At 39.2% G+C, this 15,476-nt stretch overlaps 1 protein-coding gene across 1 annotated transcript in view; it reads right to left on the bottom strand.

The window, feature by feature from the left end:
• The window catches only part of ADGRB3 (adhesion G protein-coupled receptor B3), a 707,437-nt gene that overhangs the window by 386,761 nt on the left and 305,200 nt on the right, over positions 1-15,476 (bottom strand). The window contains exons 9-10 of the mRNA XM_045867061.3: positions 1,061-1,162; positions 588-694 (exon numbers count right to left, since the gene is read on the bottom strand). Coding sequence (XP_045723017.2) covers positions 588-694; positions 1,061-1,162 — 209 coding nt within the window. The remainder of the gene's footprint in view (positions 1-587; positions 695-1,060; positions 1,163-15,476) is intronic.

The following is a 15,476-nucleotide window of genomic DNA, read 5'->3' as shown; positions in this document are numbered from 1 at the left end:
AATAGTCACACATCATATTTTGTGAACAATTCAATGATGTGTGGGAACAGAGGGGCTATTTTTGAAAAATTTGGCCCCCTTAGTCTTTTGCAAGTAATTAATTTTCTCTGGTGCAGTAACACTTTCATTTTTTCAATGTCTTAATGTCAAAATGCAGTGAGAAATTTGATACCTATGTGACACGGCTTATCATTTCTGAAGTACTAAAATGTTAAAGAATATAATTTAAAACGTATGGTATTTTGAAGTAAGTCTTATATACTATTTAATGCAGATTTGTGCTAATCATGATATATAGTGTAACGCCTATAGATAAAACTGAGTAACAAATTTTGCTCAGGCCTTGTCCCCATTAGACAAGGGATTCTTTCATTTTAATAGCAGAAACCGTAAAAACCCAAACCCTAGGAACTGAGCGGTTTAGCACTGACTTATAAAAATTAGCTTTCTGTCACATCACTTCTTCCTTCAGGCATTTTCTCAGAGATTCTGGCTGATTTGATTATAAAGCAGAAGGTTAAATTCTCACACAGTGATCATTAGGAAAAAATAAACAGAGCAAGTACTAAAGCTGGCTTTGCACCTACTGAATGCTGCAAGTGTCTGTACTCATTTGATATGCATCTTGCAAAGCTCGGCTGTTCCCAGAAGGCCACTCCATGAAGACTGAGAGAGCAGCGTCTGTTAGTGGTGCCTGTGCGTCACAAAGAACAGAGAGAAGCTTTATAACAGATGCTGGAAGGCATCACATAACTGGGAGGCAGGCTAAGGAACTGGGTTTGTACATTTTCCTGCCTCAAAAGACATGCATATGAAAATACTACGTTGATGATTTTTATAGTGCATGTGAATCACACCGAGAAACCATGGCATTAGCAGGAATCTCTAGGTCTCTTCGTTGGCTCCATCTATGAAGCACTTTACTAAAATTGCTTTATTAATTGCTTACTGGAGAGATTTATTTATGGATATAGGATAAAGGCATGACTTCAGAAGCAAACATAGCATGCTGTTCGTGGATGGCGATCATAATTTTGTTGGGTGGGTCATCATACTTTACCTGTGGCATTCAGCGGGCACTGATTGAATGCCAGGTTGCCTGCCGGGGTCCTTTTCCACACCATCGACATCAGATAATCCTCTGGGCATATTTCATAAGGTGCTGCAATTTAAAACAGAGGGATCTGAATGCCAGCAGTGTTTGTTTTTCTAAATATTGGCAATAAATAGTCCTCAAATGCATCTATCTGCAGAGCTCTTTCATTTTCTTTAAAGTATATCGTTTACTGAGATGTTAGCGATGTCTTCATAAACCAAAAAACCACCACATTTCATTATCTATGGAATCGTCACAAAAATGTTCTTTCTTTTGAAAGTGCTTACTATGGAGACTTTTTTAAGAAGTCATTTGAATTTGCTTATAAACTGAGCATTACATTCAAGCCTATAAATCAAAAATCTTTCCAATATTCATGTTTTGAAATATTGTGCGATAAAATGATTTCCAATAAACTGAAAACCATATTTGAATTATTAACTCTAAGTGTTAAGAGGAAATAAACACAAAGGGCAAGAATATGTAACTTTTTATTCTTCATACAAGAGCAATGATGTCAATCACACGACATCATATAAAAATGAACTGATTTGATCTTTTGGCCTTTGTATTTTCAAAAACTCAATTTAATTACTGAGATGAGAAAGTTATAGGGAATTCCAAGAATAACAGAGGTATACCAGAAATATTTTAATAGGAGGCCAAAGGACTTGTGAAGTCTGTCTATACCGTGTTTTGCATTAAACCTCACACCTTTCTCCTAGAAAGAACACACCAGTCCTTTCTCTAGACACACCTACTCTTGTGCCTTTCACACAGCACTACCACATATATGCTCACATATTTGTGTTCCCTAGTTGCCTGGCATCTTGTTATCTTCTCATCCCAGTATCTCCCACCTAATGGTTTGGCGCACAGAAGTTGTTCAAAATTGAATAAATAAATGAATCAATATTTGATATATAAATACTTTTAATAAGTAAATAAGGACCAAAAAAATAAGTACCTAATATATATATATATATATATATATATACATACATATATGAGTGTGACTTCCAGGGAGAGACAATATACTATTTAATCCATGATAATCATAATCTACAGATATTGATGCTACTTCAGAATTTATGAGCTCATTAGGATACATTATAATTACCAGTGGGGAAGAATACAATTTGAGAAACTACAATCTTGAAATAATATTTTCTTTATCTGGGATAGCAGGTCTGGAAGCATCTTCTCTTCGTGGGGTGGGGATCAGACAAAATGGGCAAAGTGGTTCCCAGCTGGCTAGTCTCCATGGTCAGTGTGGAAGTGGGTGGTTGCAGGTGCTTGGCTGGTGGTAACTGTGGCATCCCTTAATTTATTTTTCTGCTGTTTCTGTTCTCGTGATATTGGAGGAGGGAGTCCTGTGGAGGGGCTGTCCCTACCTTTGCATGAGTTGTACCATTTTTTTGTGATTTTTAAAAAATTTTATTATTTTATATTTTTGATTTATGGTGACTCCACCTCTATTCATCACCACCACTCCCAGGCCAGACTCAGTGTCAAATCCTGCTCTTGGTTGCTGGGAAAGGGCCAGGCCAGCCTGAGCCCTCCTGCTCCCTGTAACAGCCTGGACAGGTTGAAGGGCCCTGAAGGGCACACTTGGCTCCTGAGGGGGGAGGGGTGGTGATGACTCCCCCTAACCCCTTCCTCCTCCATTTGTTCACTTCTATACTTGGTTTTCCTCTGGTACCATCATGTAGTAAAAAGAATGTTTAGAATCTGAAATTAATAATAATAATAATAATTAATAATAATAATAATAATAATAATTCACCTCTCTGTTGCCTGTTTTCCCATATGGTAAAGGAGACTACTAATCTCTACCTCATAAGATTATTGGGGACTCATTAAATGAGTCCATGCATGTAAGACTTTTAATAAGGGCTCACTATTATTACTATTATTAATACATAGAAATTATCTAAGGAAAGCATTTAACAAAGGAAAAAGCGGGGCATGGATGATTCTGCAAAGGGCACAGGGACCAAGGAGCAAGGACCAAGAAAGAACTGTCCAAGTCCCTTGTGGAGGCCTGAGAGAGAATAGCTTTCTAGGACCCCAAAGAAAGTGGTCTCAAGGAGGAGGGAGAAGTCAGAGCATAAAGCCCCATGGAGACAGTCCAGTGAGTAATGCCTGAGATGAGCACATTAGGTTTGGCCTTTAGGAGATCACCAGTGGGGTAAGGTGACACATTTTATGAAAATGGGGCTGGTGAAGGTTGAATTGACTGCTAAACCATCCACCAAGCGAAGATTCCCTAAATTGGAAACTGTTGTCTAAGTATTTTAATGCGAACCTAGACTATTAACTCAGCATGAGGGCATTTATCTTGAATAATTGGAAGTAGCCAAGAGAATATGCAGGAAGTCAAAGCAAAGGCTACTGAGTCAGGATTTTAGAATCTAGTCCTGCAGATACCTCCAAGCTCGGTCACCTCAGATAAGCCTCTTATTTGAGGGCCTTGGTGCTCTCATCTGTAAAGAGGAAGGATGTGAAATAGGTGATCTTCAATGTCACTTTCAGTTCTAAAATGTCCACATGTTTAAACCATTCCTCTTATCTTGTCTTATCTGTCCAGGCTGTTACAGGGGGCAGGAGTGCTCAGGCTGGCCTGGCCCTTTCCTAGGGCCCAAGAGCAGGATTTGCCACTGAGTCTGACCTGGGAGTGGTGGTAATGAATAGAGGTGGAGTCACCATAAATCAAAAATATAAAATAATAAAAATTGGTTTTTTTTAAAGATTTTATTTATTTGTGAGAGAGAGAATGAGAGACAGAGAGCACGAGAGGGAGGAGGGTCAGAGGGAGAAGCAGACTCCCCGCTGAGCAGGGAGCCCGATGCGGGACTCGATCCCAGGACTCCAGGATCATGACCTGAGCCGAAGGCAGTCGCTTTTAACCGACTGAGCCACCCAGGCGCCCAAATAATAAAAATTTTTAAAAATCACAAAAAAATGGTACAACTCATGCAAAGGTAGGGACAGCCCCTCCACAGGACTCCCTCCTCCAATATCGCAAGAATAGAAACAGCAGAAAAATAGATTAAGGGATGCCGCAGTTACCACCAGCCAAGCACCTGCAACCACCCACTTCCACACTGACCACGGAGACTAGCCAGCTGGGAGCCACTTTGCCCATTTTGTCTGATCCCCAACCCACGAAGAGAAGATGCTTCCAGACCTGCTACCCAGTCCAACCTCCTGCTATATAGCCAAAGAGGCCAGGGCAGTGTCTCCTGAGAGGAGGGGTGACAGTCAGGAAGAAAAGGCAAAGCCCAGAGATGAGACTGTGAGAGGGAGGTTAGTCACTGCTAGGCAGCTAGGTGGTGCCCAGATTAAAGACTATGAAGGGGAAATAGTAGGAAGAAGGACAAGTTAGCACATGTTGGAGCCATAGTAAGAATTCGATCAGTTTGGCTTCTGCTCCCAACTCTTACTTGCTATGTTGCAGTCAAGCCTTGATACACACCCTCTACCCAGTTGTGTATTGGCAACACATATGTGTTTCTTTGGTTCAGATGTCTTTCTTGAGCTTTAGACTGGCACATCCAACTGCTGAGTGACATTTTTTACTGATTGTTTTCTCTGTTCCAAAGAAATCTCGGAGTGAATCTGCCTACACTTCAACTCCTACCATTTTTCTCCCTAATGCTGCTTGTTTCCTCTCCTTATATTCCCTAACTCTGTTAATGATACCTCTAATCTTATATCCATAACTAAACCCATCAGATTCATCTTCTATTTATCCTTCTCTTCCCTTAACTTACCATGATTCTAACTCCATTGCTTACCCAAGCATCCATCCTGTCCCATCTGAATGAGGGGAACAACCTCATTGGTTCATTCAGCATTGACCTGACACGTGCTAGGCTCTGTTCTAGGGAAAATCAATGGTGCATGAGAGCAGCGCTCTCTGCCTCATGGAGCTTTCAGTCAACCAATTAAACACACCATTATTTGAGTACAACTATGATAAGCTCTGCAATAGTTAATACAGAATGTTATTTCAATCTAAACTTTGAAGAATGGAAACAGGCTTCCTGGAGGAAGCAACACTTAACTGTGACTGACTGTGTGAAGGGCAGCAAGCGCTCTAGGCAGAGTGAACAGTATGTGCAAAGGCCTGGAAGTAGAGAAGAGGTTGGGGCCTGAGACCAGTGGAGCTGGAGGGAACAATTTTAGGAAGAGTGTGGAGTGATGGGCTGGTAGACAGGCTAACATTAGCGCCTGCAGGGCCTCGCAGGCAGCTACAGAAGGGTTAAACAAAAGATCAACATAATTCAATTTTTAATTTTAAGAAGATCGGTTTGCTTTCTATGGGTAACAGGGATGGGAGAGCAGTAGGTAGGGCAAGACAATTGAAGAGGCTAATGTAGTGCTTCAGCGCTGAAATGATGGTGGTCGGAAAGATGAAGAAAAGGTGGGCACAAGATAAATTTAGAAAGCAGTAGACTAACTGATGTGGGGAATGAAGGACTGAGGGGTTAAGGATGATGCCTGCTTTCTCAGCCAAAGAACTGGGTATAAAGTGGAGCTATTTATTCTCTCGTATCTTCTACCTTTAATCCAATTTTCATGCCATATTAACAAAGTTATCTCCCAAATGAAGTTTAATCCCATAACTTGCTGCTTAAAACCTTTCCATGGTTCTCCAGGACTGACAGGATAAAGATAACTATGCTCCCTGTGATAAATAAAGGCCCTTCTAGCAAGCTCCAAGCTAGCATTCCAGTTATGGCTCATATTTATTCTCCTATGCATCAGCCACACAGAATTAATTGTCATCCTCCAAATATTCCACCAGGTCACATTCTCCTGTGTTTCTGTAAATGTCAACCAAAACTACTTTAGAATATAAAAAAGAGGAAAATCATAATAAATGTTAAAAACTCACAAAGGACATCATGTATAGTTTATTACATAATCGAATTCCATGTAAAACAACTAGTCCATTTTTAGTAAAGACATACCAGTAATTAATCTCTTAGTACCATTACACCTAATTATTCTTTTTTTTTTGTTCCATCTACACATCAACTTCTGTTCAAAATCTCCCTCATTAACTCTTCATTTTTAATCCTTCACTTTCACTTCACTTGTTTTTTTTTTTTCTGTTTTCCAATGTTTTTAAACTTAGCTCCATTGATGAATTTTGAGAAAACTGGTTGCTAGAGCATTCAATTTTTGTTTCTGATTTCATCTTGACACAAAGCAATGAAGAAGCAATTGGCAACCTAGAATTCCTCATTCCCCTGTTGTGGTTTCCGAAAGCTTTTCACACCTATTGTTATTCTGCCAAAAGTTAGCCCCCTTTCCTGCGCCCTTCCCCCACCATCGGCTGTGTGGTCAGAAACGCGGGTAATTGCAAGCGTTAACCACTAGATGGCACGGGTGGGCCAATAGGGCGAAATGTTTACCGGGCTCGCCCTGAAAATGATGAGGTTCAAAATTAAGGTGGGCAGAAGTAGTAACTGTCAGCTGGGGAATACGGGTTAGCGCTTTTTTTTTTTTAAAGGTACAGTACTTGGGGAAAAAAATAACATTTCTTCTTTTCCAGTAAGTACGACGTTTAGTGATAAAACTAGCCTCAGTTACAAGGCCTTTCAATCTGGCCTCTTACCTCAGCTCCCACCCTCTCCACATTCTGCCCCCCACCCCCTTCTGCTACACTGACCCCTTTGATGCTTCTCCAATCCTCCAGGAAGGCTTCTACCTCAGAGCTTGTGCACTTGCTCTTTCTTTCCAGGATATCCCTCCCTCTCCTGCCCAAATGTCTGCATGGTTTGTGTCTTCACTGCCTTTCATCTTTGCTGAAATCTTGCCTTTTCAGGGATTTCCTGACTTCTCTCAAACACTCCCACACCTTCCTCTGTTTTATTCTTCTTCAAAATGCTTGTTAACCTTCTAACTTCTGCATCTTTTTTTTTTTTTAAGATTTTATTTATTTATTTGACAGAGAGAGAGAGTGCAAGGAGGGAGAGTGGCAGACAGAGGGCGAGGGTAACTTTTGCATCTTTTTTCCTAGCTTTCTTACTTTGCAGTATTATTATTATTATTAGTTTATTTATTGCCTTCTCCCGCTAGAATGTGAGCACCATGAAGACAATAATTTTTCTGTTTTGTTTCACTCCTAGAGCACATAAGTACTTAGAAATCTAGCAAATGGGGCGCCTGGGTGGCTCAGTCGTTAGGCGTCTGCCTTCGGCTCAGGTCATGATCCCAGGGTCCTGGGATTGAGTCCCACATCGGGCTCCTTGCTCGGCGGGAAGCCTGCTTCTCCCTCTCCCACTCCCCCTGCTTGTGTTCCTGCTCTCGCTGTCTCTCTGTCAAATAAATAAATAAAATCTTAAAAAAAAAAAAAAAAGAAATCTAGCAAATGGTAGGTGAATGCCTATGAACACACTCATATAGTTTAAGCCAAAAATTACCAAATACTTTCAAAAGATCTATTTTTGGTACACCTAGGTGGCTCAATCAGTTAAGCATCCCCCTTTGGCTCAGGTCATGATCTTGAGGTCCTGGGATCCAGCCCCAAATAGGGCTCCCTGCTCAGCAGGGAGCCTGCTTCTCCCTCCCCCCTCTGCTCCTACCCCCTGCTTGTGCTCACTCTCTCTCTCTCTCTCAAATAAATAATCTTTTTTTTTTTAAAAAAAAGATCTATTTTTCCATTACCTCAGTACTTACGATGACAGAAAATGAGATGATTCTGCAAAGTACTGAGGACAGTGTGTATGAGTGTGTGTATATCTGTGTGTAAGTAGACCAGCAGTAGGTTAAGAATGTTCGCTTAGGAAAAGAGAGGGAGGTTAACTACTATAGTTTTCTTAAAAATTAACAAAAATGGGTTTCCAGGGTACCAGATATTGACAAAAGTTGACTTTTGTAGGGCTGTGTCTGACTTGGTAAGAGTCCATGGAACCCTGTCCAGAATTCTCCAGTGTGATCTATATATATCCAACCACAGTCCTCAATTATTAATTTCCATTTCCCTAATGACAATGTATGGCCTACCTCAACCAGACCAAAAAACAAAACAAACAGTATCACAGTAATTTTTTAAACTTAAAAAAGTCAACACACTTTGTTTTTCTCCATCAATTCATAAAGCCTTGGATTCATTGTGCTTCTTGTAGATGGAAACACAGTGCACAAATAATAAGAAAGGAAGATGATAGAGGAATCATAGATTCAAATTTGCAAATTTGCAGGGTTTTCAGCATTTTAGTAGTAATGTCAAATCCCATCTGCTTAAAATATTTCAACAAAGGTCATATGGCATTCATTGAAGATTGTATCTTTAAAAAGTTTAGTTCAGAAAATATGTGTATTTATGCTCATACCAAAAGCAAAACAGCCTAGATATTAAAATAAAAATTTATTTTCTTCCATCTTAGGTTTATGAAGCCCCCAGTAGTAGGAAACTTTCTGGGCTCTCCTCAGTGCCCCTTATGGAATTCATTCATTATACAGATACTTACTGAGCACCCATAATGTCTCAATCACCTTGTAAAATACTGCACATAAAGAAAATGAACAAAAATAGCCAGGGTCTCTCAACTCGCAAGATGGTGAGGGAGACACTAAGAGGAGAAATTTTAATACAGTGGATGTCCACCACTATGATCTGAGAAGTTCTGGCTGCTCTAGGAGTACTCTGGGGGAGAGTATATCAGTAGGAGATTTCCAGAAAGGATAAGCAGGAGTTGGCCAGTGAGGAAGGGAAAAGTGTGCCTTGGGAACCACATGTAGGAAGACCCAGGCAGCAAGGAGAACCTGGTATATCCAAGAAATTGGGAACATTTCAGAATGGCTAGAGTACAAAGTTGGGGATGAGTAGAGGTGGGTAATTACCGGAGGGGGAGGGGTGACATATGATAAGATAAACTACGAGTTTGAATTTAAGGGCAAGGAAAATTTGTTATAATGTGTTGAACGCTATACATGCAGTTTGGGGAATGGATTGAAGGAAAGTGAGACTGAAGGCAGGGCCTGTGACAACCTAAATGGGGTAATTAGGGAAGGGGCGTGGCATCACAGGAAGTGGAAACAGGAAGGGAAGCCAGTGGATTCAAAAATCTATCTAGGACAGAGAATGGGCTGGGCTCCAGGGCTGGATGTAGGAGGCGAGGAAGAGAGAGAAATAAAAGATGAAAGCCAGGTGTCCAGGAAGAGTGCAGTGCTGCAGCCTCAGTTAGAGCGCATGAGGAAGATACCGGTTGGGAGGGTAGACGCGGAAAATAGTTTTGAGTTTGAGGTATTTGAGCACCTCTTGGTATTATCAAAAAGGCAGTTGGTGTATGGCACTAAAGCTAAGACAAAAACATAAGCTAAAGGGAGAGATTTGTGTTAAATATTTTTTTTCCCGCTCAATGCTACCGATGTATATTTTGTAAATTAGAAAATATACAATTAGCTCACATCACTATGCTCAAAATAAAAACGTATTATTGTAGGGCAATATGAAGGACTCTTGTTTTTTGTGCCTTAGCAAAATGGAACAGCAACTCTGTTCATCAGCTGAAAGATCCCACTGTTTGCTATCACTAGGTCAAAGATATAAAAACCCATTTGTAAGATACAACTGTACTTGAAGTCACAAGTATGTAGTTAGCATGCTGTCTTAAAACAAGGTAGCAATTACCTAGTGATTAGCTGTTAATCTGTCTATTCAAACTGATATTCTGTCTCTTAAAAATAGCAAAAATTATACAGGGCTTAAATCAATTTGATGTGGAAAATTAGTTTTCACCCCTATGCTAGAATTTCAGCATTAAAGAGAAATTGGTTCTGCACTGTAGAGTTGGCATGCAGGAAAAAAAAAAAAAAGAAGGAAGGAAGGAAAAAAAGAAAGAAAGAGAGAGGAAGAAAGAAAGAAAGAAAGAAAGAAAGAAAGAAAGAAAGAAAGAAAGAAAGAAAAGAAAAGAAAGAAAGAAGGAAAGAAAGAAAGAAAGAACGGAGGGAGGAGGGAGGGAGGAAGGGAAGGAAGGAAGGAAGGAAAAGGAAGGAAGGAAAAGGAGGAAAGGAAGGAAGGAAAAGGAAAGGAAGGAAGGAAGGAAAAGGAAAAAAAGGAAGGAAGGAAAAGAAGGAAGGAAGGAAAGGAAAGGAAAGGAAAGGAGAGGAAAGGAAAGGAAAGGAAAGGAAAGGGAAGAAAAAAACCCCATACACTATGCATGACCCCAATTTCAAATTTCACTTGCTGGCAATTCATTAATTCTTATGTTTTGGGAATTCCCTGTGCTGGGGGATGCAGAGGTGAATGAGATAGATCTGGTTCCTGTGCTCACACAGCTTACAGCTCTAACTTTCAGCAGGGGAACACACTCATGTGAGGAATTCACGGTCTGCTAAGGTCTGAGGGGGAAAAGAAGGGTGCTTATCAAACGTGTTTTGTAATAGCATTCCTCACATAGAAACGGTTTTTATCAGTGTCAAGTTGGAAGAACATATAATTATAACAGCAATATGTACATATCACTGTGACTTAGGCACTCTTCCAAGTGCATTACATTTTTTAATTTATCTAATTCTCATATTAAGAATGAAGTAGATACAATTATTACTCTCTTTTTTTAAACATGAGGAAACCAAGGCATTAGAGAAATCACTCCTTGAGGAGGTGGTCGGTAGATCTACATCAATCAAATAAGCCTCTCAGTTCATTTTCTGAGAATCTTACACTATCACCAAGCATTTGCTGTAGTGGTAAACAAGGTATTTATATATTTTGCAAAAATCTGTCTCTAAGTCTCAGAGGTAGCAAACCACAAACTTTAAATTCATTAGCAGACAATGTGTTTTGCATTGCCTGTTTGAGGAGTGGATGGTGTTTATACATACACACCCTGGAAAAAATCTGATTAACTTAGTTTTAATCCTGTATTTCAACTTAGCAGACAAGGTCACTCTAGTTCCAACCTGCTAACAAGATTAATAATAATAATAATAATAATAATAATAATAATAATAATAATAATAAAAAGATAGCTAACTTTAATTGTGAGGAATAGTTCTAAGTAACTATTTACTAACTTCAAGTGAGACAAGTTTTGTATTGGGGTATGCTGCTACAGAATTGTGTTTATTTGTATTTTTATATTATCTTAGGAACTGGTGAGGATAACTGTGCTTCATCACCTTTTCCAGGTCAAGGCACATGTAGAAAATGGTAACATTCGGAGGCACACTAGGGTAACGGGCAAGACTACCCTGGGCTGGAGGCTGACGGCCACATCCTCCTGTCTTGCCAGCTACCCCGAGGCCTTCGGAATCTCTATTTGTGTATGCCTGGGACCAACCCTAGCCTGACAGGTGGCTATGCGACAGCCTCGAGAAGCTCTGGCCTGTAAGTATATGCAGGACTGAGATTTGGGAAAATTGAGTAACTTGCTATGAAAATACATATTTTTCTTACCTCCAACATCTCAATGATTTATTTCTAAGGAAGGAAGGCTCATGCCACCAATTGTAACTACAAAATAAAAATAGTATGTGTTCTAAGAAAGTCTATTCAAATTCTACTTAGACAAACTAACAGCATTTTGAAAGAATAAAATGATTATGAAAGGTAAGGTATACTACCATAGTCATTTTGAAATTTTTATTCACATGCTTTTACACAAATTATTGTATTTTGTATCATATATTGTACTATATACAAATGCTCCAGTTACAATGTTTATGATATGGAATAAAAACATTCAAAAGAGCATGTGTCTAATGGTGTACATTCAACTAGGAGGGGATTTGGGAGTCTGAAAATAGATAACTCATCTGTAATGAGCTGGAATTCTAGCTAAGAGATATAATAACATATAATAATAAAGTATAATAGCAATATATAATAAGGGAAGCACAAAGCAAGTCTATAGGGGTTCAAAGAAGAAAGCACTCATGCAATTGTGGGAGAAATAAGAATGATTAAAGGAGGAGACAGTTTTTAATGGGTTGAGCTCCCAAGATGCTCCCATGTCAGCAGGTGAAGGTGGAGACAGGACAGGGACTCTATGGGAGCCCAGCTGAATAACTGCAAGCAGCAGAGTAAGGACAGAATATGTGCTTCCATACCCAGGAACCAGGGATGGGATCCGTTACGTTATGTGTATATTTTATCTATAAACGAGTAGAGGGTGATGACCCTCGAAAGTTAATCAACTGATAGATGGGGATACTAGAATCCTAAGGATTCCGGTATACACTGAATTGGGCAAGTAATGAGGAGCCATAGCATTTTTTTTTTTCTTTTTAAGCAAGTGAATCGGTGACTAAGGTCAAGAAAAGGGGAGAATAATCAGATAAACTTGTGTGGAAGAGATTAGAAAAGGTGGTTGTTGCAGTAATTTGGGTAATGGACAAAGATGACCTGGGCTGGAATTATTTAATAACTGTAATTACCTGCGGCATTTTATAATTTCATACTTGAAATGATCCCCCGAGGCACATCTTATTATCCCCATTTTACATATGAGGACACTGAGGCCCAAAGCCAATCTTTGACTCCACATCCCAGGCTTTTAATGTCACACTGCCCCTCCCCACTAGCAGGTGGTGTCCAGGGGAAGAGAAAGCATGGCCACTGGAGAAAGACTTGATGGAAGTGGAATCCATCACTAGGAAAGGTAAGAATCAGAAATTACTTCAGATGACAAGATGGATTTGGTGATCAGACAGAAAAGTTCTTCTGCTGACACTGAGGATGATTGGCTACCCCAGCTAGAAAGCTCTATCAGGTGTTTGCAAGAGATGAGACATAAAAATGCAGATTTGTGGGTGCTGCTCACAAGTGATAGTTCCAGACAGACAGGGAGAGAGAGAGAGCACCAGGGGCAGGACCTTAGGGTCATTCACAAGTCAGGACATATAACGACTAATACTAAGGTTTAGGGTTTTGGCAAACTTTAAACCCAAAGAGCAGTTTTACTGACTGCATTAATTTTAATTGTATTAATTTAGAAATAATTAAGTGGTTCCTAAAAAATGTTTATTTTTACTATAAAAACAATGTCAGATGAAATGAAGAAATAAAAAATAGTAAAAAGTGCTGCTTAAATTTTCTGTTTCAATTTGAGAATGATCAGCATGTTGCCAAATATTTCTAAATTGGACCAGGTAGGGTAATATAAGATTACAATAAATTGCTTTTTTGGTTTCTGCCATGACAGAAGCTGTGAGAGTTTTCCCCAAGTCTCATCTGATGAGCGACCTGATAAGACAAATTATGACAATAATAATCTCCATAGAAACAGGTTTGAATAATGGATGTATAGTACTATCTGGTATACACATTCATTATTTTAGACCCCAGTGGTTCTTCCTTAATTCTGTCTATAAAGTTTAGCTGATTTGTTGCAGAACTGTGCACTGGAATAGGTAATAAAACCCATGTTTTTCAGGAGGATCAGATACTTTCTTAGATATTTATTAAGCAATAGATGATCTCTCTTGCCTATGGGGTATCTTCGAGTTCTAGTTTATTTCCCTGCTTTTTAGAATGTATCTGAGGTGGCTTGGCAAAAACAAAGAGAACATTGAGATGAAAGACGTCAATACCTAGTGCCACCTACTGTCAACACTGAACTCAGAGGTTGGTTTTAGGTGAGTGACTGGTGTGAACACTTGGGTGCGACATTGTTTGCTATGTCCAAAAATCTTCAGCGAAAACATCTGCCTTAACCTTTAGAAACTGAACAGGTAATAATGTAATTCCTTAGAGGATAAACACAGGACATTTGCTAGAAAAATAATAAAAATCCTAATGGAGTAGGGGCCTTTTAAAAGTACTATTAGTGATTACCCTTGTGGTTTGGAATGAAAAAGGTGGAACAGGTGCCAATTTGTACGTGAGTATTTCAATATAGAGTAGTATACTTTAATTTTACACTCACATATTTGGGTTCCTAATAAGGATTACGTTTAACTTTAAAATACAGTGATCCATGGGCACCTGGATGGCTCAGTTGGTTAAGCGACTGCCTTCGGCTCAGGTCATGATTCTGGAGTCCTGGGGTCGAGTCCCGCATCAGGCTCCCTGTTCGGCAGGGAGTCTGCTTCTCCCTCTAACCCTCCCCCCTTTCATGTGCTCTCTCTCTCATTCTCTCTCAAATAAATAAATAAAATCTTTAATAAAATAAAATAAAATAAAATACAGTGGTCCACACAATTTAGAAGGCTGACTTATTAACTTGTTAAACTTGTCTCTATCAAAAACAAACGTAGTGACGGTGATTAATTCAGCACTCCTCCAACTGGGAACTGAAGAAAGAATAAGTCCATGTGAGCTAAGACCTCATCCTGCTCTCTGACCCCTGCCCCCCCCCCATATTATATACCTGGTTAAGTAGATAGTAGCTAATAACCTTGGAGGGTAAGAGGCAGTGAAAATGTCCTCCTGCTGAGGAAGAGAGTTGTTGGGGATGGGATGGCAGGATTACAGAAGATCTGTGTCCTGCCAGTGCACAGCTTTATAGCAAACGTGTTCCAATGATACCCAAGTTGTTTCTTCTACTCTCCATGGAACAGGAACAATAGGGATTGGAGAACTGAAAATCTGAAAATGAGTAAATCATCCCATTTTGTCCACAAAGACTAGTCAATAGCTCTGTTCTTTTTTTAAGTGACAACTATAAAGAGATCTTTTTGGGTTGAAGAACGAGTTGGCTAGGGGAGACTTGAAATGGATTGCCTGTACTAATTGATTACAGGAGCAATCCCTCAATATTTATAAAGTGGTATAACAAAATAAAATTCTGCAATCTTGTTCAGGATAGATCACAATTTTGACCAGTGTGGCTGAGGTGGAGAACTGTTTTCCACTTTTTTTGTTAATTTTATCACCTAGTATGTATGTATGTATGTACTTATTTACTCACTTATTTTTACTATAGACCAGTGTAACCCAAAGGGTAATTTGCAAAGGGTAATCTACAGTATCATCAACATCACCTGAGGGTTTGTTAGATATGCAATTCTAACAAATATCTATTTACTCAAAGGATATTATACCTTATATGCTAGGTTTGTTAGCTGGCTTTCATGATTTAAGGCAGTTTGAAAAATTATCACATAAACCTATAATTTTTTATATTTTATACATATGTGATATTATACATTGGTGGTATATTTTGTGGTATATATATATATGTGTGTATATATATATATATATACACATATACATATTCGGTATTAACCTTAACATTTTCCTTTTACTCTCTTCAATAATATGATTTGAAATCTCCTGAAATCACCAAGTATATAAATAACATTTTCTAATTAAAATGAATAATTGAATGATAATTCAATATGGTAAGTCCATATTGGACCTACCGAATCAGAAGCTCTGGGGGTTTGGCTTAGGAATCTGTGTTTTAACAAGCTC

This window comes from Mirounga angustirostris, unplaced genomic scaffold (assembly GCF_029215605.1).
Source record: "Mirounga angustirostris isolate CCGP_5_RB_7025 unplaced genomic scaffold, mMirAng1.0.hap1 SCAF_8, whole genome shotgun sequence".
In the NCBI taxonomy this organism is placed as follows: Eukaryota; Metazoa; Chordata; class Mammalia; order Carnivora; family Phocidae; genus Mirounga; species Mirounga angustirostris.
This window is presented reverse-complemented; position numbering and strand designations above follow the sequence as displayed.